Below are 19,892 nucleotides of genomic sequence, written 5' to 3'. Positions count from 1 at the left end.
AGGTTTTAGTACACAAAAACAGCCGACTAAAATCCCAGAAAAAAAAAAAAACTTAAGCAATAAAGTATTTCAGGAGGTTTTAGTACACTAAAACAGCCGACTAAAATCCCAGAAAAAAAAAAAGACTGAAGCAAAGAAGTATTTCAGGAGGTTTTAGTACACTAAAACAGCCGACTAACATCTCAGAAAAAAAAAAAAAAAAAAAAATGAAGCAAAAAAGTATTTCAGGAGGTTTTAGTACACTAAAACAGCCGACTAACATCCCAGAAAAAAAAAAAGACTGAAGCAAAAAAGTATTTCAGGAGGTTTTAGTACACTAAAACAGCCGACTAAAATCCCAGAAAAAAAAAAAGACTGAAGCAAAAAAGTATTTCAGGAGGTTTTAGTACACTAAAACAGCCGACTAACATCCCAGAAAAAAAACAAAACTTAAGCAATAAAGTATTTCAGGAGGTTTTAGTACACAAAAACAGCCGACTGACATCCCATAGAAAAAAAAAAAAACGTAAGCAATAAAGTATTTCAGGAGGTTTTATTACACAAAAACAGCCGACTAAAATCCCAGAAAAAAAAAAAGACTGAAGCAAAAAAGTATTTCAGGAGGTTTTAGTACACTAAAACAGCCGACTAAAGTCCCAGAAAAAAAAAGACTTAAGCAAAAAAGTATTTCAGGAGGTTTTAGTACACTAAAACAGCCGACTAACATCCCAGAAAAAAAAAAAAACTTAAGCAATAAAGTATTTCAGGAGGTTTTAGTACACTAAAACAGCCGACTAAAATCCCAGAAAAAAAAAAAAATTAAGCAAAAAAGTATTTCAGGAGGTTTTAGTACACTAAAACAGCCGACTAAAATCCCAGAAAAAAAAAAAAATTAAGCAAAAAAGTATTTCAGGAGGTTTTAGTACACTAAAACAGCCAACTAAAATCCCAGAAAAAAAAAAAAACTTAAGCAATAAAGTATTTCAGGAGGTTTTAGTACACTAAAACAGCCGACTAAAATCCCAGAAAATAAAAGTATTTCAGGAGGTTTTAGTACACTAAAACAGCCGACTAAAATCCCAGAGAACAAAAAAAAAAAAAAACTTAAGCAATAAAGTATTTCAGGAGGTTTTATTACACTAAAACAGCCGACTAAAATCCCAGAAAAAAAAAAAGACTGAAGCAAAAAAGTATTTCAGGAGGTTTTAGTACACTAAAACAGCCGACTAAAATCCCAGAAAAAAAAAAAAATTAAGCAAAAAAGTATTTCAGGAGGTTTTAGTACACTAAAACAGCCGACTAAAATCCCAGAAAAAAAAAAAAACTGAAGCAAAAAAGTATTTCAGGAGGTTTTAGTACACAAAAACAGCCGACTAAAATCCCAGAAAAAAAAAAAAACTTAAGCAATAAAGTATTTCAGGAGGTTTTAGTACACTAAAACAGCCGACTAAAATCCCAGAAAAAAAAAAAGACTGAAGCAAAGAAGTATTTCAGGAGGTTTTAGTACACTAAAACAGCCGACTAACATCTCAGAAAAAAAAAAAAACTTAAGCAATAAAGTATTTCAGGAGGTTTTAGTACACTAAAACAGCCGACTAAAATCCCAGAAAATAAAAGTATTTCAGGAGGTTTTAGTACACTAAAACAGCCGACTAAAATCCCAGAGAACAAAAAAAAAAAAAAACTTAAGCAATAAAGTATTTCAGGAGGTTTTATTACACTAAAACAGCCGACTAAAATCCCAGAAAAAAAAAAAGACTGAAGCAAAAAAGTATTTCAGGAGGTTTTAGTACACTAAAACAGCCGACTAAAATCCCAGAAAAAAAAAAAAATTAAGCAAAAAAGTATTTCAGGACGTTTTAGTACACAAAAACAGCCGACTAAAATCCCAGAAAAAAAAAAAAACTGAAGCAAAAAAGTATTTCAGGAGGTTTTAGTACACAAAAACAGCCGACTAAAATCCCAGAAAAAAAAAAAAACTTAAGCAATAAAGTATTTCAGGAGGTTTTAGTACACTAAAACAGCCGACTAAAATCCCAGAAAAAAAAAAAGACTGAAGCAAAGAAGTATTTCAGGAGGTTTTAGTACACTAAAACAGCCGACTAACATCTCAGAAAAAAAAAAAAAAAAAAAAATGAAGCAAAAAAGTATTTCAGGAGGTTTTAGTACACTAAAACAGCCGACTAACATCCCAGAAAAAAAAAAAGACTGAAGCAAAAAAGTATTTCAGGAGGTTTTAGTACACTAAAACAGCCGACTAAAATCCCAGAAAAAAAAAAAGACTGAAGCAAAAAAGTATTTCAGGAGGTTTTAGTACACTAAAACAGCCGACTAACATCCCAGAAAAAAAACAAAACTTAAGCAATAAAGTATTTCAGGAGGTTTTAGTACACAAAAACAGCCGACTGACATCCCATAGAAAAAAAAAAAAACGTAAGCAATAAAGTATTTCAGGAGGTTTTATTACACAAAAACAGCCGACTAAAATCCCAGAAAAAAAAAAAGACTGAAGCAAAAAAGTATTTCAGGAGGTTTTAGTACACTAAAACAGCCGACTAACATCCCAGAAAAAAAAAAAGACTGAAGCAAAAAAGTATTTCAGGAGGTTTTAGTACACTAAAACAGCCGACTAACATCCCAGAAAAAAAAAAAAACTTAAGCAATAAAGTATTTCAGGAGGTTTTAGTACACTAAAACAGCCGACTAAAATCCCAGAAAAAAAAAAAAATTAAGCAAAAAAGTATTTCAGGAGGTTTTAGTACACTAAAACAGCCGACTAAAATCCCAGAAAAAAAAAAAAATTAAGCAAAAAAGTATTTCAGGAGGTTTTAGTACACTAAAACAGCCAACTAAAATCCCAGAAAAAAAAAAAAACTTAAGCAATAAAGTATTTCAGGAGGTTTTAGTACACTAAAACAGCCGACTAAAATCCCAGAAAATAAAAGTATTTCAGGAGGTTTTAGTACACTAAAACAGCCGACTAAAATCCCAGAGAACAAAAAAAAAAAAAAACTTAAGCAATAAAGTATTTCAGGAGGTTTTATTACACTAAAACAGCCGACTAAAATCCCAGAAAAAAAAAAAGACTGAAGCAAAAAAGTATTTCAGGAGGTTTTAGTACACTAAAACAGCCGACTAAAATCACAGAAAAAAAAAAAAATTAAGCAAAAAAGTATTTCAGGAGGTTTTAGTACACTAAAACAGCCGACTAAAATCCCAGAAAAAAAAAAAAACTGAAGCAAAAAAGTATTTCAGGAGGTTTTAGTACACTAAAACAGCCGACTAAAATCCCAGAAAAAAAAAAAAACTTAAGCAATAAAGTATTTCAGGAGGTTTTAGTACACTAAAACAGCCGACTAAAATCCCAGAAAAAAAAAAAGACTGAAGCAAAGAAGTATTTCAGGAGGTTTTAGTACACTAAAACAGCCGACTGACATCCCAGAGAACAAAAAAAAAAAAAAACTTAAGCAATAAAGTATTTCAGGAGGTTTTAGTACACTAAAACAGCCGACTAAAGTCCCAGAAAAAAAAAGACTGAAGCAAAAAAGTATTTCAGGAGGTTTTAGTACACTAAAAAAGCCGACCAACATCCCAGAGAAAAAAAAAAAAAAAAAGAATTAAGCAATAAAGTATTTCAGGAGGTTTTAGTACACTAAAACAGCCGACTAACATCCCAGAAAAAAAAACAAACTTAAGCAATAAAGTATTTCAGGAGGTTTTAGTACACTAAAACAGCCGACTAAAATCCCAGAAAAAAAAAGTATTTCAGGAGGTTTTAGTACACTAAAACAGCCGACTAAAATCCCAGAAAAAAAAAAAAACTTAAGCAATAAAGTATTTCAGGAGGTTTTAGTACACTAAAACAGCCGACTAACATCCCAGAAAAAAAAAAAGACTGAAGAAAAAAAGTATTTCAGGAGGTTTTAGTACACTAAAACAGCCGACTAACATCCCAGAAAAAAAAAAAAAAAAAAATTAAGCAAAAAAGTATTTCAGGAGGTTTTAGTACACTAAAACAGCCGACTAACATCCCAGAAAAAAAACAAAACTTAAGCAATAAAGTATTTCAGGAGGTTTTAGTACACTAAAACAGCCGACTAAAATCCCAGAAAAAAAAAAGACTGAAGCAAAAAAGTATTTCAGGAGGTTTTAGTACACTAAAACAGCCGACTAACATCCCAGAAAAAAACAAAAACAAAACTTAAGCAATAAAGTATTTCAGGAGGTTTTAGTACACTAAAACAGCCGACTAAAATCCCAGAAAAAAAAAAAGACTGAAGCAAAAAAGTATTTCAGGAGGTTTTAGTACACTAAAACAGCCGACTAAAGTCCCAGAAAAAAAAAGACTGAAGCAATAAAGTATTTCAGGAGGTTTTAGTACACTAAAGCAGCCGACTAAAATCCCAGAAAAAAAAAAAAACTTAAGCAATAAAGTATTTCAGGAGGTTTTAGTACACTAAAACAGCCGACTAAAATCCCAGAAAAAAAAACAAACTTAAGCAATAAAGTATTTCAGGAGGTTTTAGTACACTAAAACAGCCGACTAAAATCCCAGAAAAAAAAAAGACTGAAGCAAAAAAGTATTTCAGGAGGTTTTAGTACACTAAAACAGCCGACTAAAATCCCAGAAAAAAAAAAAGACTGAAGCAAAAAAGTATTTCAGGAGGTTTTAGTACACTAAAACAGCCGACTAAAATCCCAGAAAAAAAAAAAGACTGAAGCAAAAAAGTATTTCAGGAGGTTTTAGTACACTAAAACAGCCGACTAAAATCCCAGAAAAAAAAAAAGACTGAAGCAAAAAAGTATTTCAGGAGGTTTTAGTACACTAAAACAGCCGACTAAAGTCCCAGAAAAAAAAAGACTGAAGCAATAAAGTATTTCAGGAGGTTTTAGTACACTAAAGCAGCCGACTAAAATCCCAGAAAAAAAAAAAAACTTAAGCAATAAAGTATTTCAGGAGGTTTTAGTACACTAAAACAGCCGACTAACATCCCAGAAAAAAAATAAATAAAAAATGAAGCAATAAAGTATTTCAGGAGGTTTTAGTACACTAAAACAGCCGACTAACATCCCAGAAAAAAAATAAATAAAAAATGAAGCAAAAAAGTATTTCAGGAGGTTTTAGTACACTAAAACAGCCGACTAACATCCCAGAAAAAAAACAAAACTTAAGCAATAAAGTATTTCAGGAGGTTTTAGTACACTAAAACAGCCGACTAAAATCCCAGAAAAAAAAACAAACTTAAGCAATAAAGTATTTCAGGAGGTTTTAGTACACTAAAACAGCCGACTAAAGTCCCAGAAAAAAAAAGACTGAAGCAATAAAGTATTTCAGGAGGTTTTATTACACTAAAACAGCCGACTAACATCCCAGAAAAAAAAACAAACTTAAGCAATAAAGTATTTCAGGAGGTTTTAGTACACTAAAACAGCCGACTAAAATCCCAGAAAAAAAAAAAAGCTTAAGCAATAAAGTATTTCAGGAGGTTTTAGTACACAAAAACAGCCGACTAAAATCCCAGAAAAAAAAAAAGCTTAAGCAATAAAGTATTTCAGGAGGTTTTAGTACACTAAAACAGCCGACTAAAATCCCAGAAAAAAAAAAAAGCTTAAGCAATAAAGTATTTCAGGAGGTTTTAGTACACAAAAACAGCCGACTAACATCCCAGAAAAAAAAAAAGCTTAAGCAATAAAGTATTTCAGGAGGTTTTAGTACACTAAAACAGCCGACTAAAATCCCAGAAAAAAAAAAAAGCTTAAGCAATAAAGTATTTCAGGAGGTTTTTATTACATGAAAACAGCCGACTAAAATCCCAGAAAAAAAATAAATAAAAAATTAAGCAAAAAAGTATTTCAGGAGGTTTTAGTACACTAAAACAGCCGACTAAAATCCCCCCCAAAAAAAAAAACTTAAGCAAAAAAGTATTTCAGGACGTTTTAATTACACAGAAACAGCTGACTAACATCCAAGAAAAAAAACAAAACAAAAACTTAAGCAATAAAGTATTTCAGGACGTTTTTATTACACAAAAACAACCAACTAAAATCCCAGAAAAAAAGAAACTTAAGCAAAAAAGTATTTCAGGACGTTTTTATTACACAAAAACAACCGACTAAAATCCCAGAAAAAAAAAAAAAAACTTGAGCAAAAAAGTATTTCAGGACTTTTTTATTACATGAAACCACCACAATGTGATTATTTAATACACAGCTGACTACCACCCTATAAAAAACAAAAGAAACTCAGAGAGAAACTTAAAATGCTCATTGCAGTAGTGTTACCAAAAAGACTACAAGAACATTTCTTATTTTTATTGTCTTTTTTGACAACAATAATAATACAAGATACAAGATATTTATTTGATAGACTGAATGTAAGTTTGGATTCATTCACATGTATTTTCAGGTTAATAACCCTTGTAAGAGTGACTTTAAAATCCCTCAAATCTGAACATTTATTTCAACATAAAATCTCTTATGCAATGTCCTGAAAAGTTACAGCACAATGACATGAAACAGATGACTCAACATACATCACAAGTTTAAATGTAACACTATAAAATAAAGAGTTAAAACCAACCCTGACTACTTAAACTATATTAATATGTAATAACAATGATTTAATGTGGGTGAAGACACCTGAATGAGGAGGTAAAGAGGTGTTTTGGGTCTGTTTATATATATATTTGATGTGTGTCCGTTGTCGCCCCCTGGCGGCCCGCACACGCACCGTTTCTGTAAAGTCACGTGATTTCGGGGAAAAGGAGCGTCTGTGAGGAGGCAGCAGTCCCGCACCGCAGAGCCGGAGAGCAGACACCGTCAGTCTGCACGCACCGCGGAGGAAACGCAACCGAGGTAAACGAAACTTAAATCAACTTCCTTAATTCAACACCTTTGCGTCTATATTCGATATATCTATAAATATCAGCGTAACAGGTGAGAGCAGGCGCCGCGTTAGAGTTCTGCTCCTCAACCAGACTCCGTTTAAAAAAGGGGTGATTTTAGAAATGTAGTGGTTTTTTGAGCGTGTGAGCTGTTGTTAATGTCTCGGAGCGATCTCAAACTGTTCACACGAGTCTTACAACAAAATCTGCACGAAAAACAAGTCGATGTTTAAACATTTTCACGCGGATTTTCTTCGTAATATGTTTTTTTTATTTTTTTTTTATTGTTTATAATGAGGATATTGTTGTTAAAGCGCCAGGGGAGGGGCCTGTGGTGACATGCGTCTGATTTGTTTATTGTTTGTTTGTTTGTGTCTCTGTTTTGTTGTTGTCAGTTTGTAAACAGCCATGGCAGGAGGGAAAATGCGCTCCACACGCAGACTGCGCTCCTGGATCGTCGAACAGGTGTGTGTGTGTGTGTGTGTGTGTGTGTGTGTGTGTGTGTTTAAAGTGTGTGTGGGGCAGAGAGAGAGGGAGGGAGGAAGGGAGGGGGAGAAGGAAAGGGAAACAGAGAGAAACAGAGATGGCCTCAGGGGATGTTGGACAAACAAACCTTGCATCAGTGATAGAGGTTGATTCAGGCCATCTACTTAAGTAAAAGTACTCGGTTACAAGTAAAAGTACTGCATTTGAAACATGTTTACAGCAAAGAAATCATTTTTGTACCCAAAGTTCATGTTCAAAAACGAGTATTTTCAAGCGTTTCTATCTTAGTGCGACACCTATTGAGCCTGTTTTTCATTGGGCTCAGGAAATTCGCAAGTTACATCTTGTAATAGATTACTCTGTTACATACTAGATGATGCTAAACAGTCCATAGGTTCAATGTGATGGTTTGAAATTAGGTATTGATACTTCATTACTCACAAAGCTGCTCATTTGGTATCGATTCCATGATGGAGGTTGATTCTGATCATTTGCTAGAGTAAAAGTACTCAGTTACAAGTAAAAGTACTGCATTTGAAACATGTTTACAGTAAAGTTAACAACAAGAAACCATTTTTTTACCCAAAGAAAGGATCGTTCATGTTCAAAAACTAATATCTTCAAGGTTTTCTATCTTTGTTTGACACCTATTGAGCCTGTTTTTTATTGGGTTCAGGAAAGTTACACGTTACAGCTTGTAATGGATTACTCTGTTACATACTGGATGATGTAAGCAGAAATGTTTCTCAGATGTGAGGGTCAATCAGCAAATCATCACATTAGTGAAGCTGGAACAATTAAAGGTTTTTACACGAGAAAGACTTCTTAAATATTCTTTTCACTGATTAACTTCCGACTGGTTTCAGCTTCACTTGCAGCTGTTTCATATGCAAACACCAGAGAAAGTTATAAGATAAATGTAGTGAGTGTATTTTAAATCTCGGGTTAGTAGATCAGTCTTAATTTTAGGTAATTAAACCGAGTTGTGTGTCTTCGGCTGTTGCAGGTCAGCAGTGGGAAGTACCCCGGTCTGGTCTGGGACGACGATGCCAAAACTATGTTCCGCATCCCGTGGAAACACGCCGGGAAACAGGACTTCCGTAAGGACGAAGACGCCGCCATTTTCAAGGTCGGTTCTGAACTAGCTCACGTAACTCCTCGAAAGACAAACGTCCAAATAGCCAAGAATCTCTAGAAACAGCACAGAACTGAACTGAACCTGGACCTCTGTCCTCTGCAGGCGTGGGCCGAGTTCAAAGGGAAGCTGACGGACGGCGGTCAGGACAACCCGGCGTCCTGGAAGACGCGTCTGCGCTGCGCCCTCAACAAGAGTCCGGAGTTTACGGAGGTGATGGAGCGAGCGCAGCTGGACATCTCCGAGCCCTACAAGGTGTACCGCCTGGTCCCCTTCAACGAGCAAGGTGAGACGATCTCACACACTCTGGGTTGAATTAAAGATATGTTTTGTAAGATTTCTGCACAAAAGTGTCTAGAAACGACTCGACCTTTGTTGTATATTTAGTCGACTCGTGTACTTACATCATCCCAAGTCTTTCAACAACGTTCAAACCAGAGAAATCCTGATTTTCCTCAAGGTAACGGTGCCTGTTGGTCGCCTGTCGCTATAACTTTTAACTCAAAAATCATTCATTATAATTTATTTCTTCTTAATCCGACATGAATAACGAGCGGCAGTTGCTTTTTTTTTTGTAATATCCTATCAGTCAGTGGGTCACCACAGGCGGGCTGACACACTCTGATAAGTCTATCAGCAGCAGCAGGACGATTAAAACGTAACGTGTGGTTATAAAAACAGCCTCGATGTTGAGTTTGACTGACGCAGAGTTTATTAAAAATGATGTTGTTTCTTGTCCGACATAAAAAAGCTCCTTTAAATAAAACAACTGCCCAAATTCAGGTTGTGACATTTTTAGTTTAATATCAAAATATGAAACAATATAACAATAATCTCATTTATATTTTATTTTCAACTGACTCCAGTCTCAATAAAATGTTTTTAAAAATGAGCATTTCATGACACAAACTTCAAAAACAGTCAAAAATTCTGTTTCTGTGTTTTAGATTCATTAATTTGCGATAAGAATTATGTCAAAAAATAACACGAGATGTCTCCACAAGCATAAAAACAAGACTTGTAAGAAGTAATTAGAATAAAATCATTTATTTTTCGGTAGAAAAAGACATGGCAGATAAAATAAGAATAAAAGAAATAAAATAATAATAGAATAAAACACATTTTCTTCGTTTGTCATTAAAGAGCTGAAATATATTTATATATTTATCTCCATATTTTTACATTTTTATTAAAAGCAGTTAATGAATGCCGACTGAAGGACTGAAATCGTGGGACTCGATATCGATATTGTGACAATATTATTGGGATGATTGTTGGTACTTTCACAAAATATTGATGTTTGATCAATAATCGTCAGTAATGTGGAGTTAATGACTAAATGTGTAAAGGCGAGTGATGCAGCCGTTAATGCAGGAAAACACTTACGTCTCATCACAATATAACGATGTGTAAAATCTGATGACGGTGATATAATATCGATGTTTCCCAGCTCGGCGTTGACTAAATATTTGCAGCAATAAACAGAGTTTTGTAAAACAACACGACACGCCGCCATTTTAACCTCCGAGCGTCGATATATTAACGTCGCCAACTTGACCCGATAAGACATGAAGCGGACGGAGAGGACAGTTTTGAATTTACAGTTTGATTTTTGGTCCTCGGGGGGGAAATGAGTCATGATTAATATCTGCAGGCTCGGTATTTTTCAGCTTCACACCCTGTTCGGCGGCAAACATCAGCACAAAACACTGATTCACACGTTACACAATGCGACTTTAGAAACGTCTCCTGTTTGTATTAGAATAAACTTTCCACCCCGACACTCCCCGTCTATTTTTGTACATTTAAGAAGAACTGCAGTCGACAGTGCTGTGAAATAAACCGTGATGATTATGTACTCCTGTGTCCCGAGTGATTTCAGTGCTTCAGATTAAGTCATAGGAAACATCAGCTGAAGTGTCTGCAGACGTGTCGTCGACCTGCTGCTATCAGCTGACCCGTATTTACGAGCTCTGCTGTTTGCTCTCTGGTCTCTACATCTGATGACACGTTTCTGTTGTTGTTCCTGCACGTCTCATTGAAATGATCGATTCAGTTCCTCAATGAGTAATTATTTATTACAGGACTTTAACTCCTCTCTGCTGTGCTGTTAAACCTGCTGTGTTTGCGTGTTCAGGACCTACATAAGGTACTTTACATGTGTTTGAAGCCTCTATACAAATAGCCGAGCCTCACTGCATGACAGTATGTACACAGTGACGCGGTGGGAAAAGATCAAAGTGCAGATCTGACGGAGGCTGATGTTCATTTGATGCCGTTTTCTTCCTTCTTTAGTTTTTCTGGTGTTAAATCTTCATCTCATTTTAAACGAGTCCCAGTAAAACCCTCCTGCACAGCTGGTTGAGTTGAAGAGTTGAATTTCTGGGTGGAGTTTCACCCTCTGAACAAAAGATGATTAGTCAAAAAACCACAGGACTAAAAAAGACAACCGCAGATCGAGTGAGCTGTCGCTGTTTTTGCCGAGTCAGCGCGGCAGTGAGCAGATACCCACACCAGAAAGTTCAGCCAACGTCAACCCAGGAACTGAGACGAGACAGCAGCTGCTTTTATCTGGCTCAGACAGTCAGAGCGTGCAAATAAGAATAATTAATCAGTGATATCCTCGTGACTTTCATTACTCATTGATTGATTGATTGATCTGATGTGTAACCTGGTCCTTGTACTGATGCCGTGTGTTCAGGTGTGGTGGTTCCTGAGAAGAAGTGCCGAGGAAAAGCCACCAAGAGGTCGAAAAGGAGGCAGAGCAGCGATTCAGACAGCGACGATGTCTGCCAGGTGAAGAAGATAAAGACAGAGGAGGTCACATCACAGCAGGTGAGTTAATTATTATGGGATGGAGAGGGGTTGGGCGGGGGGGACAACATAATCGGTCTTTTTTGTCTTGTTTTTTCAGCTTAAACAGAGAAAATCTGATTCTGATTGGCCGAAAGCTTGATTTATGTTTCTGTGTAACAGCGGTGCACTATCACTGGATTGTGACTCGTAGTTTCCCCAGTAAACAAACAGCCCTCTCCGGCTGTTGCGGTCCGTCCTGACTGGTTGGCTGCTGCAAGCCGAAGAGGTCGGGGTGTTTAAAGGGGAAAGTTCAGCTGGCATTTTACTCACTAACGCCAGCAACGCATGGCAAAAGGCGTTTCCTCTAGTGTCTGAGAATACTTGAGCTGTGTCCCAAATCCAGTGTGGAGAGTAACTAAGTACATTTACTCAGGTATCTAAATAAATCTTTGCTCTTCATGTTTCAGGCAGATAAAAGCCTCTGTGATGCTCAGAGTGTTGTCGGAGAGGTTCTGCTGCAGAGCATCGTCCCCGCCCCGACAGAAGAGCTGGATCAGTTCAGCACCACCACCACGCAGGCTGACGGTGAGTTCAACGGATTTATTCTACAGCTGACGACACCGGACACCAATTACTGGGTCGATCGATACAACTTAAGCTGGGAACTCGACACTTCTGGCGTTTAATGACTTCAGATTTGTATCCTCTTAGTCATGGAAAAACAGAATGTATGACATTATTAGTCATAGTTTTCATGAAGAAGACTCACATTCGGAGGAACCGCCGCCGCCCTCTACGAAACGGGAAACCTCATTGCCTCGTAACTACAGGCAAAATGAGTAATGCTTCCAAATTAGGAGGAGAAATGTGATTACTGACCTGCTGCTGCACACAATAACCAGGTTACTACATGTAAACGTGACCTCATTCCTCAGAGTAACCTGGTTTCTCCAGAGCATGATGTCATGTCAGTGATTAAAGGCTGGCTGCTCACATCTGATTCAACCAGCTGATCCATCATGATTTGTTTTTCTCTCTGCAGTTGTCGATGAGATCACACTGGACGTTCGGATCGAGGAGAGCGTCCCGGCTCCCTCAGGAGGTAATAAACTGAAAAACATCACAGCTCTGCAGGTTTTTGTACAAAAAGCTGTGATTATGTTTTAGATTTTTGGAAACGTGTTGTCAGCATCGGCTTTTTTAACTACAATTTGCCTTAATTTAGCTTTTATTTTGAAAGTTAAAGCATCTATTAACAATCCTTCCCTTTGTGTTTCTTCAGTCCAGGACTCCTTCAGCGTGGTGGTTCATTATTTAGGACAGGAAGTCCTTCAACGTCAGATCCAGGGCGCCGACATCAGGATAACGTACCTGCCGTCCTCCGTCGCCCCGCCGACCTCAGCCACCCTGAAGGGCAGGTTTCCTCGCATCCCGCTGCCGGAGCCGCCCTCCACGCTGCCGGCCGGCCAGGAGCTGCAGGCCCTGTTCACCCTGCTGCCCTTCATGGAGAAAGGGGTGGCGCTGACCTCCACGCCGCAGGGAGTCTACGGCAGGCGGTACTGCCAAGGGCGGGTGTTCTGGACGGGGCCGCACACGACGGCACCGGGGCTGCACAAGATGGAGAGGAACACGGAGCCGGTGCTGCTCTTCAGTAAAGAAGCCTTCAAACAACGTGAGTCAGGGAGGAGCTGACGGAGGTTTGAGCTCCACCTCCACCTGGACATCATTCGTTAGCCTTATTGTGATTAAATGAGCTGAATGATCCTTTAATGGCTGAGGTTTTTCTCTTTGATGGACTCGAGTTATTTCAACCTTAAACCTCGTTATTTTATGAATTGAATTTGGTGTATGAACGATCATGGACCATTTTTAAGATATTAGAAGTATTCATCTCCTTTTCTTTCCCGTCCTCATCAGAACTGGACTTCTTCCGTACAAACGGCGGCGAGCCTCCTCAGTGCGGCGTCACTCTGTGTTTCGGAGAAGAGCTGAGCAACACTGAAGACCCGGCTGGAAAACTCATTATCGTTCAGGTGAGTGTGTTGACACGGATCAATCTGTTTGATCATCTGCTTTCAGCTGCAGTTTGAACTATTCTATATAAAGTTAATTTGACTTAATGAAATGTGACATTAACTCTGGTCAGTTCACATCAGTCTCAAGTGACCTCCTCCCCTGATCTCACTTCCCCGCCCTATATGCAAATAAACACATACATCACCGGGAAAACACAATGTTTTCTGCACAAAGAAATAAGGAAGTTAATGTAGAACATTTGCCGAATTTACAAGAAGGCCCAAATAATTAAGAATCTGTCAGAGACAGCGTTTCGCAAAGTTTATAAAGTCTCTCCTAACTCAACAACTCACTAAATAGAGTGATTTTTAAAGGGAGTCTGGTGGCTTTCTCCTTCCACGTCATAGAGGCAGTCTATATTGGTTAGTCTTTACTGTGTTTGTAAAATTTCAGATGTTTACCATCAATAACATGTTGCCTTGTTTCATGAATTGTTGTGTAAATCAGTTGAAGTAGTGTGTAGAAGCAGACAGGCTGGTACAGCCATGCTGCAACAAGGAAAGGAACATTTAGTGTTTTGTATTTAATGCCGAATTTTCAGGAAAGCACCGATGATGTTGAATTTGCTGTCGCTGTTTGGCAAAGTTTCTCTTCACCTCAACAACTCTCAAAATTGTGCAATCTGTTAAGGGAGACTGGTGATATTGTGGTTGCGAGTTTGATCTGTTGAAACAGACGGCGTGTTCCCAAACATCGGCTAAAAAATGCGGCCCAGACACCAAGTGTGAACAAGGATTAAAAAAACAAATGTGGAAATAAAAACGAAACTTGAGCACCAAACCTGTGAGCGTGGATCCTCGACACAAACGTTTCCCAATAATAACACCGTTACCTCTTCTTGTCTATTCTGTCCTCTGCAGATCACTTTGCCGTGGGCGCAACAGCAGGTTCAGAGCGCTCAGTCGCTCTTTGAGTCCATCTCCATCCTCCAGACTCTGGCCAGTCAGTCTCCACTGGGAGAAATCACTCTGAACCTGGTCCCCTGTGGGTCCGCCTGAGCACCGTGTCCAACGTCAGAGGGGGGGGGGGGGTTTCATTTCAAAATAAGACATCCCCACTTTAAAGCCATTTATACAAAGTAAAAGCATACAGGGCTGAGCGATAGGGCGACATGTTTGGTCCCAAACTTCCCTCTAAGTGACACTTTTACAGTGAAATGTGACAAATTAAAACCCCTGACTGATTCGATTTTCTCGTGCCGCTCGGCCCTCGTAGCACAAAACAAATCTTAAAGCACCTTCGAGAAAAGTATCAAAAAGAAAATTTTACTATTGGACTTTTTTGTTTCTTTCTGTCCTGTAAATGGACTCGGAGCTTTTTGGGACGGTGCTCGCAGAGATCAGTCGGTTCGTACTGGAAGCACTACATGTAAACAGAGAAGTCGACCTCAGAGCTGCAACCATGTTTCAATCAGCAGAATTGATCTGTTCAACTTTTTTGATAATCAATTGTTTGTCATTTTTCTACATAAAAAAAAAAAAACCCTCCAAACTTTCTTAGCTTCGATTTGCACTTTTCTTCGTCACATATGACAGTAAATCAAATATCTTTAAGCTTTTGGACTGTTAGACTTTCTGTTCACTCCGACATCTCATAGACTTCATGATTAACTGATCCCGTCAGTTGCAGCTCTCGTCGTCTTCCTTCCGTTCTTGAGATCTAGAAATGTGACGTGAACTCAGTTGTCTGCTCACGGCTGCACGTCTGTTTTCCTCTAAGCCAGCGGTTCCCAACCTGTGAGTCGGACCCTCAGGAAAGGGACACAAGGTGACATCCGAGGTGGTCGAGAAGATTAACGAGAAGGGAAGCAGACGAAAACATGTCCGCTCTGCAAAGACGAACTTATCTTGTATGTCACTGGATAGTTAGGTTTGTTTTTTTCCAGAAATACTCTAATGAAGCGAGGCTGACAGGTCGGGAACCAGCGCTCTGAGCAGCTCATCACTGTTGTGTTCATACTTGAGCGACATTTAAACCTCCTTCTTGAAGCTGCAACAAAAAGTAGTTCAGTAGAGCAGCTGTAGTGAGCAAAGATGTATCTCGCAGTAATTTGTTATCAGTTGTCTTTTTTTAATGTAGCGCCTGTTGATCAGCTATTAGTTGTCATGTTAGCTTCCTGTTGTTAAACACAGACATCGATGCATTTACAAACGTGTGTTAAAGGTCGTCTTCACACTCCCGAACAACCTTCATTCCTGCTCCAGTTAGAAATCATCTGTTAGGTTATTATGTGAGAAAATAATTTACAGTAGTGTACAGAGTGTAGCTCGACCTGCTGCGTCTAAGAGAGGATTAGTGTTTTTTACATTTACACTTGTTTAGACATTTTATAAGCTGTGTAGGATGTGTAAGGGGAAAACAAACTAAGAAACATTTCAATATAAAAGTCTTGCAGTAAATACAGTCTGCTGAAGCTCAGGATGTTTGTTTTTCTTGAGGCTGTCAGAGGCATTTGTATGACGTGTATGTATGTTAACGTACTGCTCATAAATGCTAAATTATTACTTTTGTTTTACAGTTAATTCTGGTTTCTAGTATGAAACCGAAACGTGATTAATTCAGCTTTCAATCTCAATCATGATTCGTCATCCTTCAGCTTCAACTCGATGTATTCACCGCAGGACTTTCGTATTATAAAAAGGTGTTTCTGTTTTTTTGTCCACCCCTTGGAGCTTGTCATGTACATAGGAATAACAGTAATACAGCAACAAAGGGACACAACAGGACCAGATAAACCACAGGTGCTTGGCAGTAGTGTTAAAAGGTGTTTTTAAGGAGACTTTTCCATTTTAAGTCAGCGGGGGTGTTGGGCTGAACCAAAAGGCACACTGACGGGGGTGGGGGGGGGGGGGGTGGAAGACTACAGAGAGAGACTGTAAATATTTTGTTATTTATGCATGTTTTACGTCATGTCTGTGTTCAGTCACAACAAATAAAGCATTAAAAATGAACCTGAACTCTGTGTGGTCGTGTACGTGGTGATGCAACACAACACAGTTAATCTGGACCCGGGTACAAACTGGTGCCACAGACTGGACTACATGCTGCCGTTGGCCGGCGAGGCGAGCTCTGCTATCTTGTTGTTAAGTTTCTGATTGGTCCAGTCCTTTGTAATGTCGTCCAAGTGGCTGTCGAAGTCCACCAGTAGCGAATGATCGCCGGACTCCAGCATCTGACCGGCGATCGCCCGAGTCTCCTCCCACTGTCGCAGCATGATCCTGAACACAGCGAGGAAAAATAACACAAGGGAGAGGTCAGCGTCGACGCAGGGAAGAGACTGAGGTTTCTTGAGGTGCATAATGAAAATAAACCTCCTCCTGTCATGTGTTCCTCTCCCCTGAGCACTAATCTTATACAGGTATATTTTTTTGGGACAGTTTTTAACCTTTTCGAGACAACTGTGCTCGGTTTTGACTGTTTTCTGAATGTCAGTCAAAGTTTAAACTCCTGTTTCAGCATCAGGAAGCAACACTTGTCCACGTGGACCTTGTGGTGTCTCTATGATCCACCCTGGGTAAGTAGAGGGGAGATTACAGGCAGGCAGACAAACATAACTCTTCTTATTCTTTTATTTCTTGGTGCCTCATTTTGGGCATTTCCACTCAGGGTTTTTTATTATTTCGCAAACATTGAAAAGAGCTGGGTGGAAACACACAAAGTCATCTGTTATATAAGTTTGTGCCTGCGTGAAGGTCTGAATGATTATGACTCAAACTAACCAACACTGAGGTGGTTTCACTTTGAATCACCAGAGTGAGTTTTCACCGTAAAAACAACCTCAGAGCTCAACAGGAAATGTGTGTCAGCGTCTGCTAATGTGTGAAATGTATAATTAAAAATCCGCAAATTTCTACGAGGCTCTTTAACATCTTTCTTTCTGAGAATGAGGCGTTGATCTGTGAGAAACACGACCTGCCGGCTGTCACTTACGTGTGTTTGTCTTTGAGCGTCCATCTTGAATCTTTGCGCTCGTACATCACGATGGGAGGAACCCGATAGTCTGGAGACATCTTACTGCCGTCGAGCTGCGACACAAAACAAAGAGACACATGTTCAATAAATGAGACATCGCAGTGATTTATAAAACATAAAAAGAGAAAAAGAAACATCTTAAAACTGACTGGTTTTGTTTCACCACTGGCTACAGACAGACAGGACAGGTAAGAGGAAGGTGTTGAAACAAATGACAGCAGTTATTCTTACCATTAACAAAACTGCATTTTCAAACTGCTCAGAAATCTTATCGGCTATCTTCAGTGCGCACGGCGTCGGGCTGTCGAAGTGGAAAGATAAATCGATTAAACAGCTGCGTTATAACATTTCAGACAAAATCTTCAACATCTCAAAGGTTAAATTAGCTGAAATCAAAGGGGGTGCTGAACTCACCTACTGTCCAACACGCAGGCGTTGGCCTGATAGTATCCCACTATCCTCTGCTGAGTCTGTGAACACCAAACATCAACCTGCAACAACACAGCAGACCGTCACTTCACAACAGCATTTACATCTAATGCAAAATCTGCTCGGGTGAGAGCAAAGATCATCTCTGCTCATGGAGACAAATCACTCTCCTCGTGACAGGAGAGCTTCCTCTGCAGCTGGACAAGCAGGAATATCAGTGAAGTAGTCAGTTTGAATTTAGGCTGATATTTATGTGAGTTTTCTGGACTGGAGAAAAACACAAACAGCGGAAATCTTAGAAAAAATAAAGTACAATGTGTAAAATCTTCCAGCTCTGTTTCCTTCACTGTGCTTCACCACTGAGTGAAGTTTATCTTCATAACCATCGAACCCTCTCAGCCCTCGTGTCTTGGTAGTTTTTCTCATTTCTCAGCCAGAAGCTCCTGATGTCAGTTTCACAATGTTTCACAGTAAATTCAGATGTAAAATGCTTCAGCTAACTTACAATGAACGTCACATAAACCTGTTTCAAACTGGACCAGCCGGGTTACATGAAATGTTTGAGATTGAGATTAAGGGTTCATTTCCTTCTCTTAAAAAACGTAGGTACAGGCGTTACTGTATTTTATTATATTATATGTAGAGCTGAGCTGATTTTCATTACATTTCTCAGGGACTGATTCATGGATCCTGATGAAAAAAATCAAATGTATTTACGGGTGATGAGTTGTGTGTGGTTTAAACCTGAGAGAGATTCAGGGCTTTTGAGTTTGATACTGGACGAGGCTTGACTGAATTAAACTGGACTGTTGGGCCATGGCGGAGGTATGCGCTCGTTGGAGTGCCATTCTAGTTTGGTCTGAAAAAATAGTTTTCATACTGGACAATATATACGCTCACACCAATACATCTGTGAGAGGCCAACGTCTGCCAATCAGCCAATCAGCCAACCGGTATATACTATTTTGACGATCAATTAATTGGTTTAGTCATTTTTTAAAGAAGAACAAGTCAAAATTCTCTAACTCGAACTTCTTAAATGTTAATATTTTGTTTGTTAATTAAACTTCTCAATGACACAATCTGAATATCTCTTTGAGGACATCATCTGGGGCTTTGGGAAACACTGATCTGCAATTTTCACCATTTTCTGACAGTTTATAGACCAAACAAGTTGTAAATGTTGCAGCTGTAATTAAATGTGTGGTCAAGAGAGCACTGATAACACAGAAAATATACTTTGTTGAGAAAAAACATGACATCCCAGTTTCCTTCTCATTGATTTCACAATTGGTAAAAACTTGTCTTAACTTCATTGCACGGCACAAAATAGAGGGACGAGCAAACACGTGAGGGCTTAAAATCTGATGTTTTATTCAAGCTGTCTGCAGAAATGACATGTTGTTCACACTTTGCCTGTGAGGACACTGAACCATGCACCACACCTGTCAGGATACTGAACCATGCACCACACCTGTCAGAGGCTGTCCTACCTGTGTGAGGGCCAGCTGAGTGATGGGGGCCAGGGACAGGTGGGAGTGAAGCAGCGGGACACAGTCGGTCACACACACCGTGTCCCCTGCCGTGCTGGACGACAGCAGCAGCCCGTTGATGCTGCAGCGCGGAAACAGACAGCAGTGCAGGTACATCTTCACATAAGCCCGACAGGACAGCTCCACCTCGCCCATGATGACCACTGAGAGGACACAGACACAAAGGCTCTGACAACCGGCTTCAACACACCACAGTGGAGGCTAAATGTACTCGAGCAACACATGTGAACCACAACAATGATTTCCACAATATAGCAGAGCCAGCAGTCATCACGCTCAGCATTTAATTTAACACAAACCCGCAGGAATCATCCTCACGGTTGGGTTTTAACTGGATGTAGCTAGCTAGCTTAGCTCAATCAGCAAGCTAGTCGACTGCTGTTACTACATTAGCATGCTAGTAATCCAAGCAAAGTCTTACCGTGTAGAGGGATGTGATGTATTAAACGAAGCCTAAACAAACAAATGTTTCTTTCGGATTTTTAAATAAATATATTCATGTGGGTTTATAGATGATGTCAAGGGATCTGTGACGGCTAACTGTTTCACTGAGCAGCTAGAAGTAAACGTCTGAATGGTTAC

General features: G+C 38.9%; 2 protein-coding genes across 2 annotated transcripts; one reads left to right on the top strand and one right to left on the bottom strand.

The window, feature by feature from the left end:
• The first annotated feature begins 6,755 nt into the window (after positions 1-6,755).
• On the top strand, positions 6,756-15,253 carry irf9 (interferon regulatory factor 9). Its single transcript, XM_084340956.1, has 10 exons — positions 6,756-6,834; positions 7,259-7,328; positions 8,356-8,478; positions 8,590-8,770; positions 11,186-11,319; positions 11,748-11,865; positions 12,323-12,382; positions 12,563-12,952; positions 13,198-13,313; positions 14,217-15,253. Exons 2-10 carry the CDS (start codon positions 7,272-7,274, stop codon positions 14,352-14,354), a joined length of 1,317 nt encoding a protein of 438 aa, XP_084197082.1. The 5' UTR covers positions 6,756-6,834; positions 7,259-7,271; the 3' UTR covers positions 14,355-15,253.
• Positions 15,254-15,402: 149 nt separating this feature from the next.
• emc9 (ER membrane protein complex subunit 9) lies at positions 15,403-19,892 on the bottom strand. Its single transcript, XM_084340957.1, has 6 exons — positions 19,732-19,892; positions 19,251-19,453; positions 17,743-17,819; positions 17,560-17,629; positions 17,287-17,381; positions 15,403-16,574 (listed from the first exon to the last, which is right to left on the bottom strand). Exons 2-6 carry the CDS (start codon positions 19,443-19,445, stop codon positions 16,394-16,396), a joined length of 618 nt encoding a protein of 205 aa, XP_084197083.1. The 5' UTR covers positions 19,446-19,453; positions 19,732-19,892; the 3' UTR covers positions 15,403-16,393.

This window comes from Pagrus pagrus (assembly GCF_965226575.1).
Source record: "Pagrus pagrus genome assembly, chromosome: 20".
Lineage (NCBI taxonomy): Eukaryota > Metazoa > Chordata > Actinopteri > Spariformes > Sparidae > Pagrus > Pagrus pagrus.
Note: the sequence above shows the minus strand (reverse complement) of the source record. Positions and strands in the feature narration are given on the sequence as shown.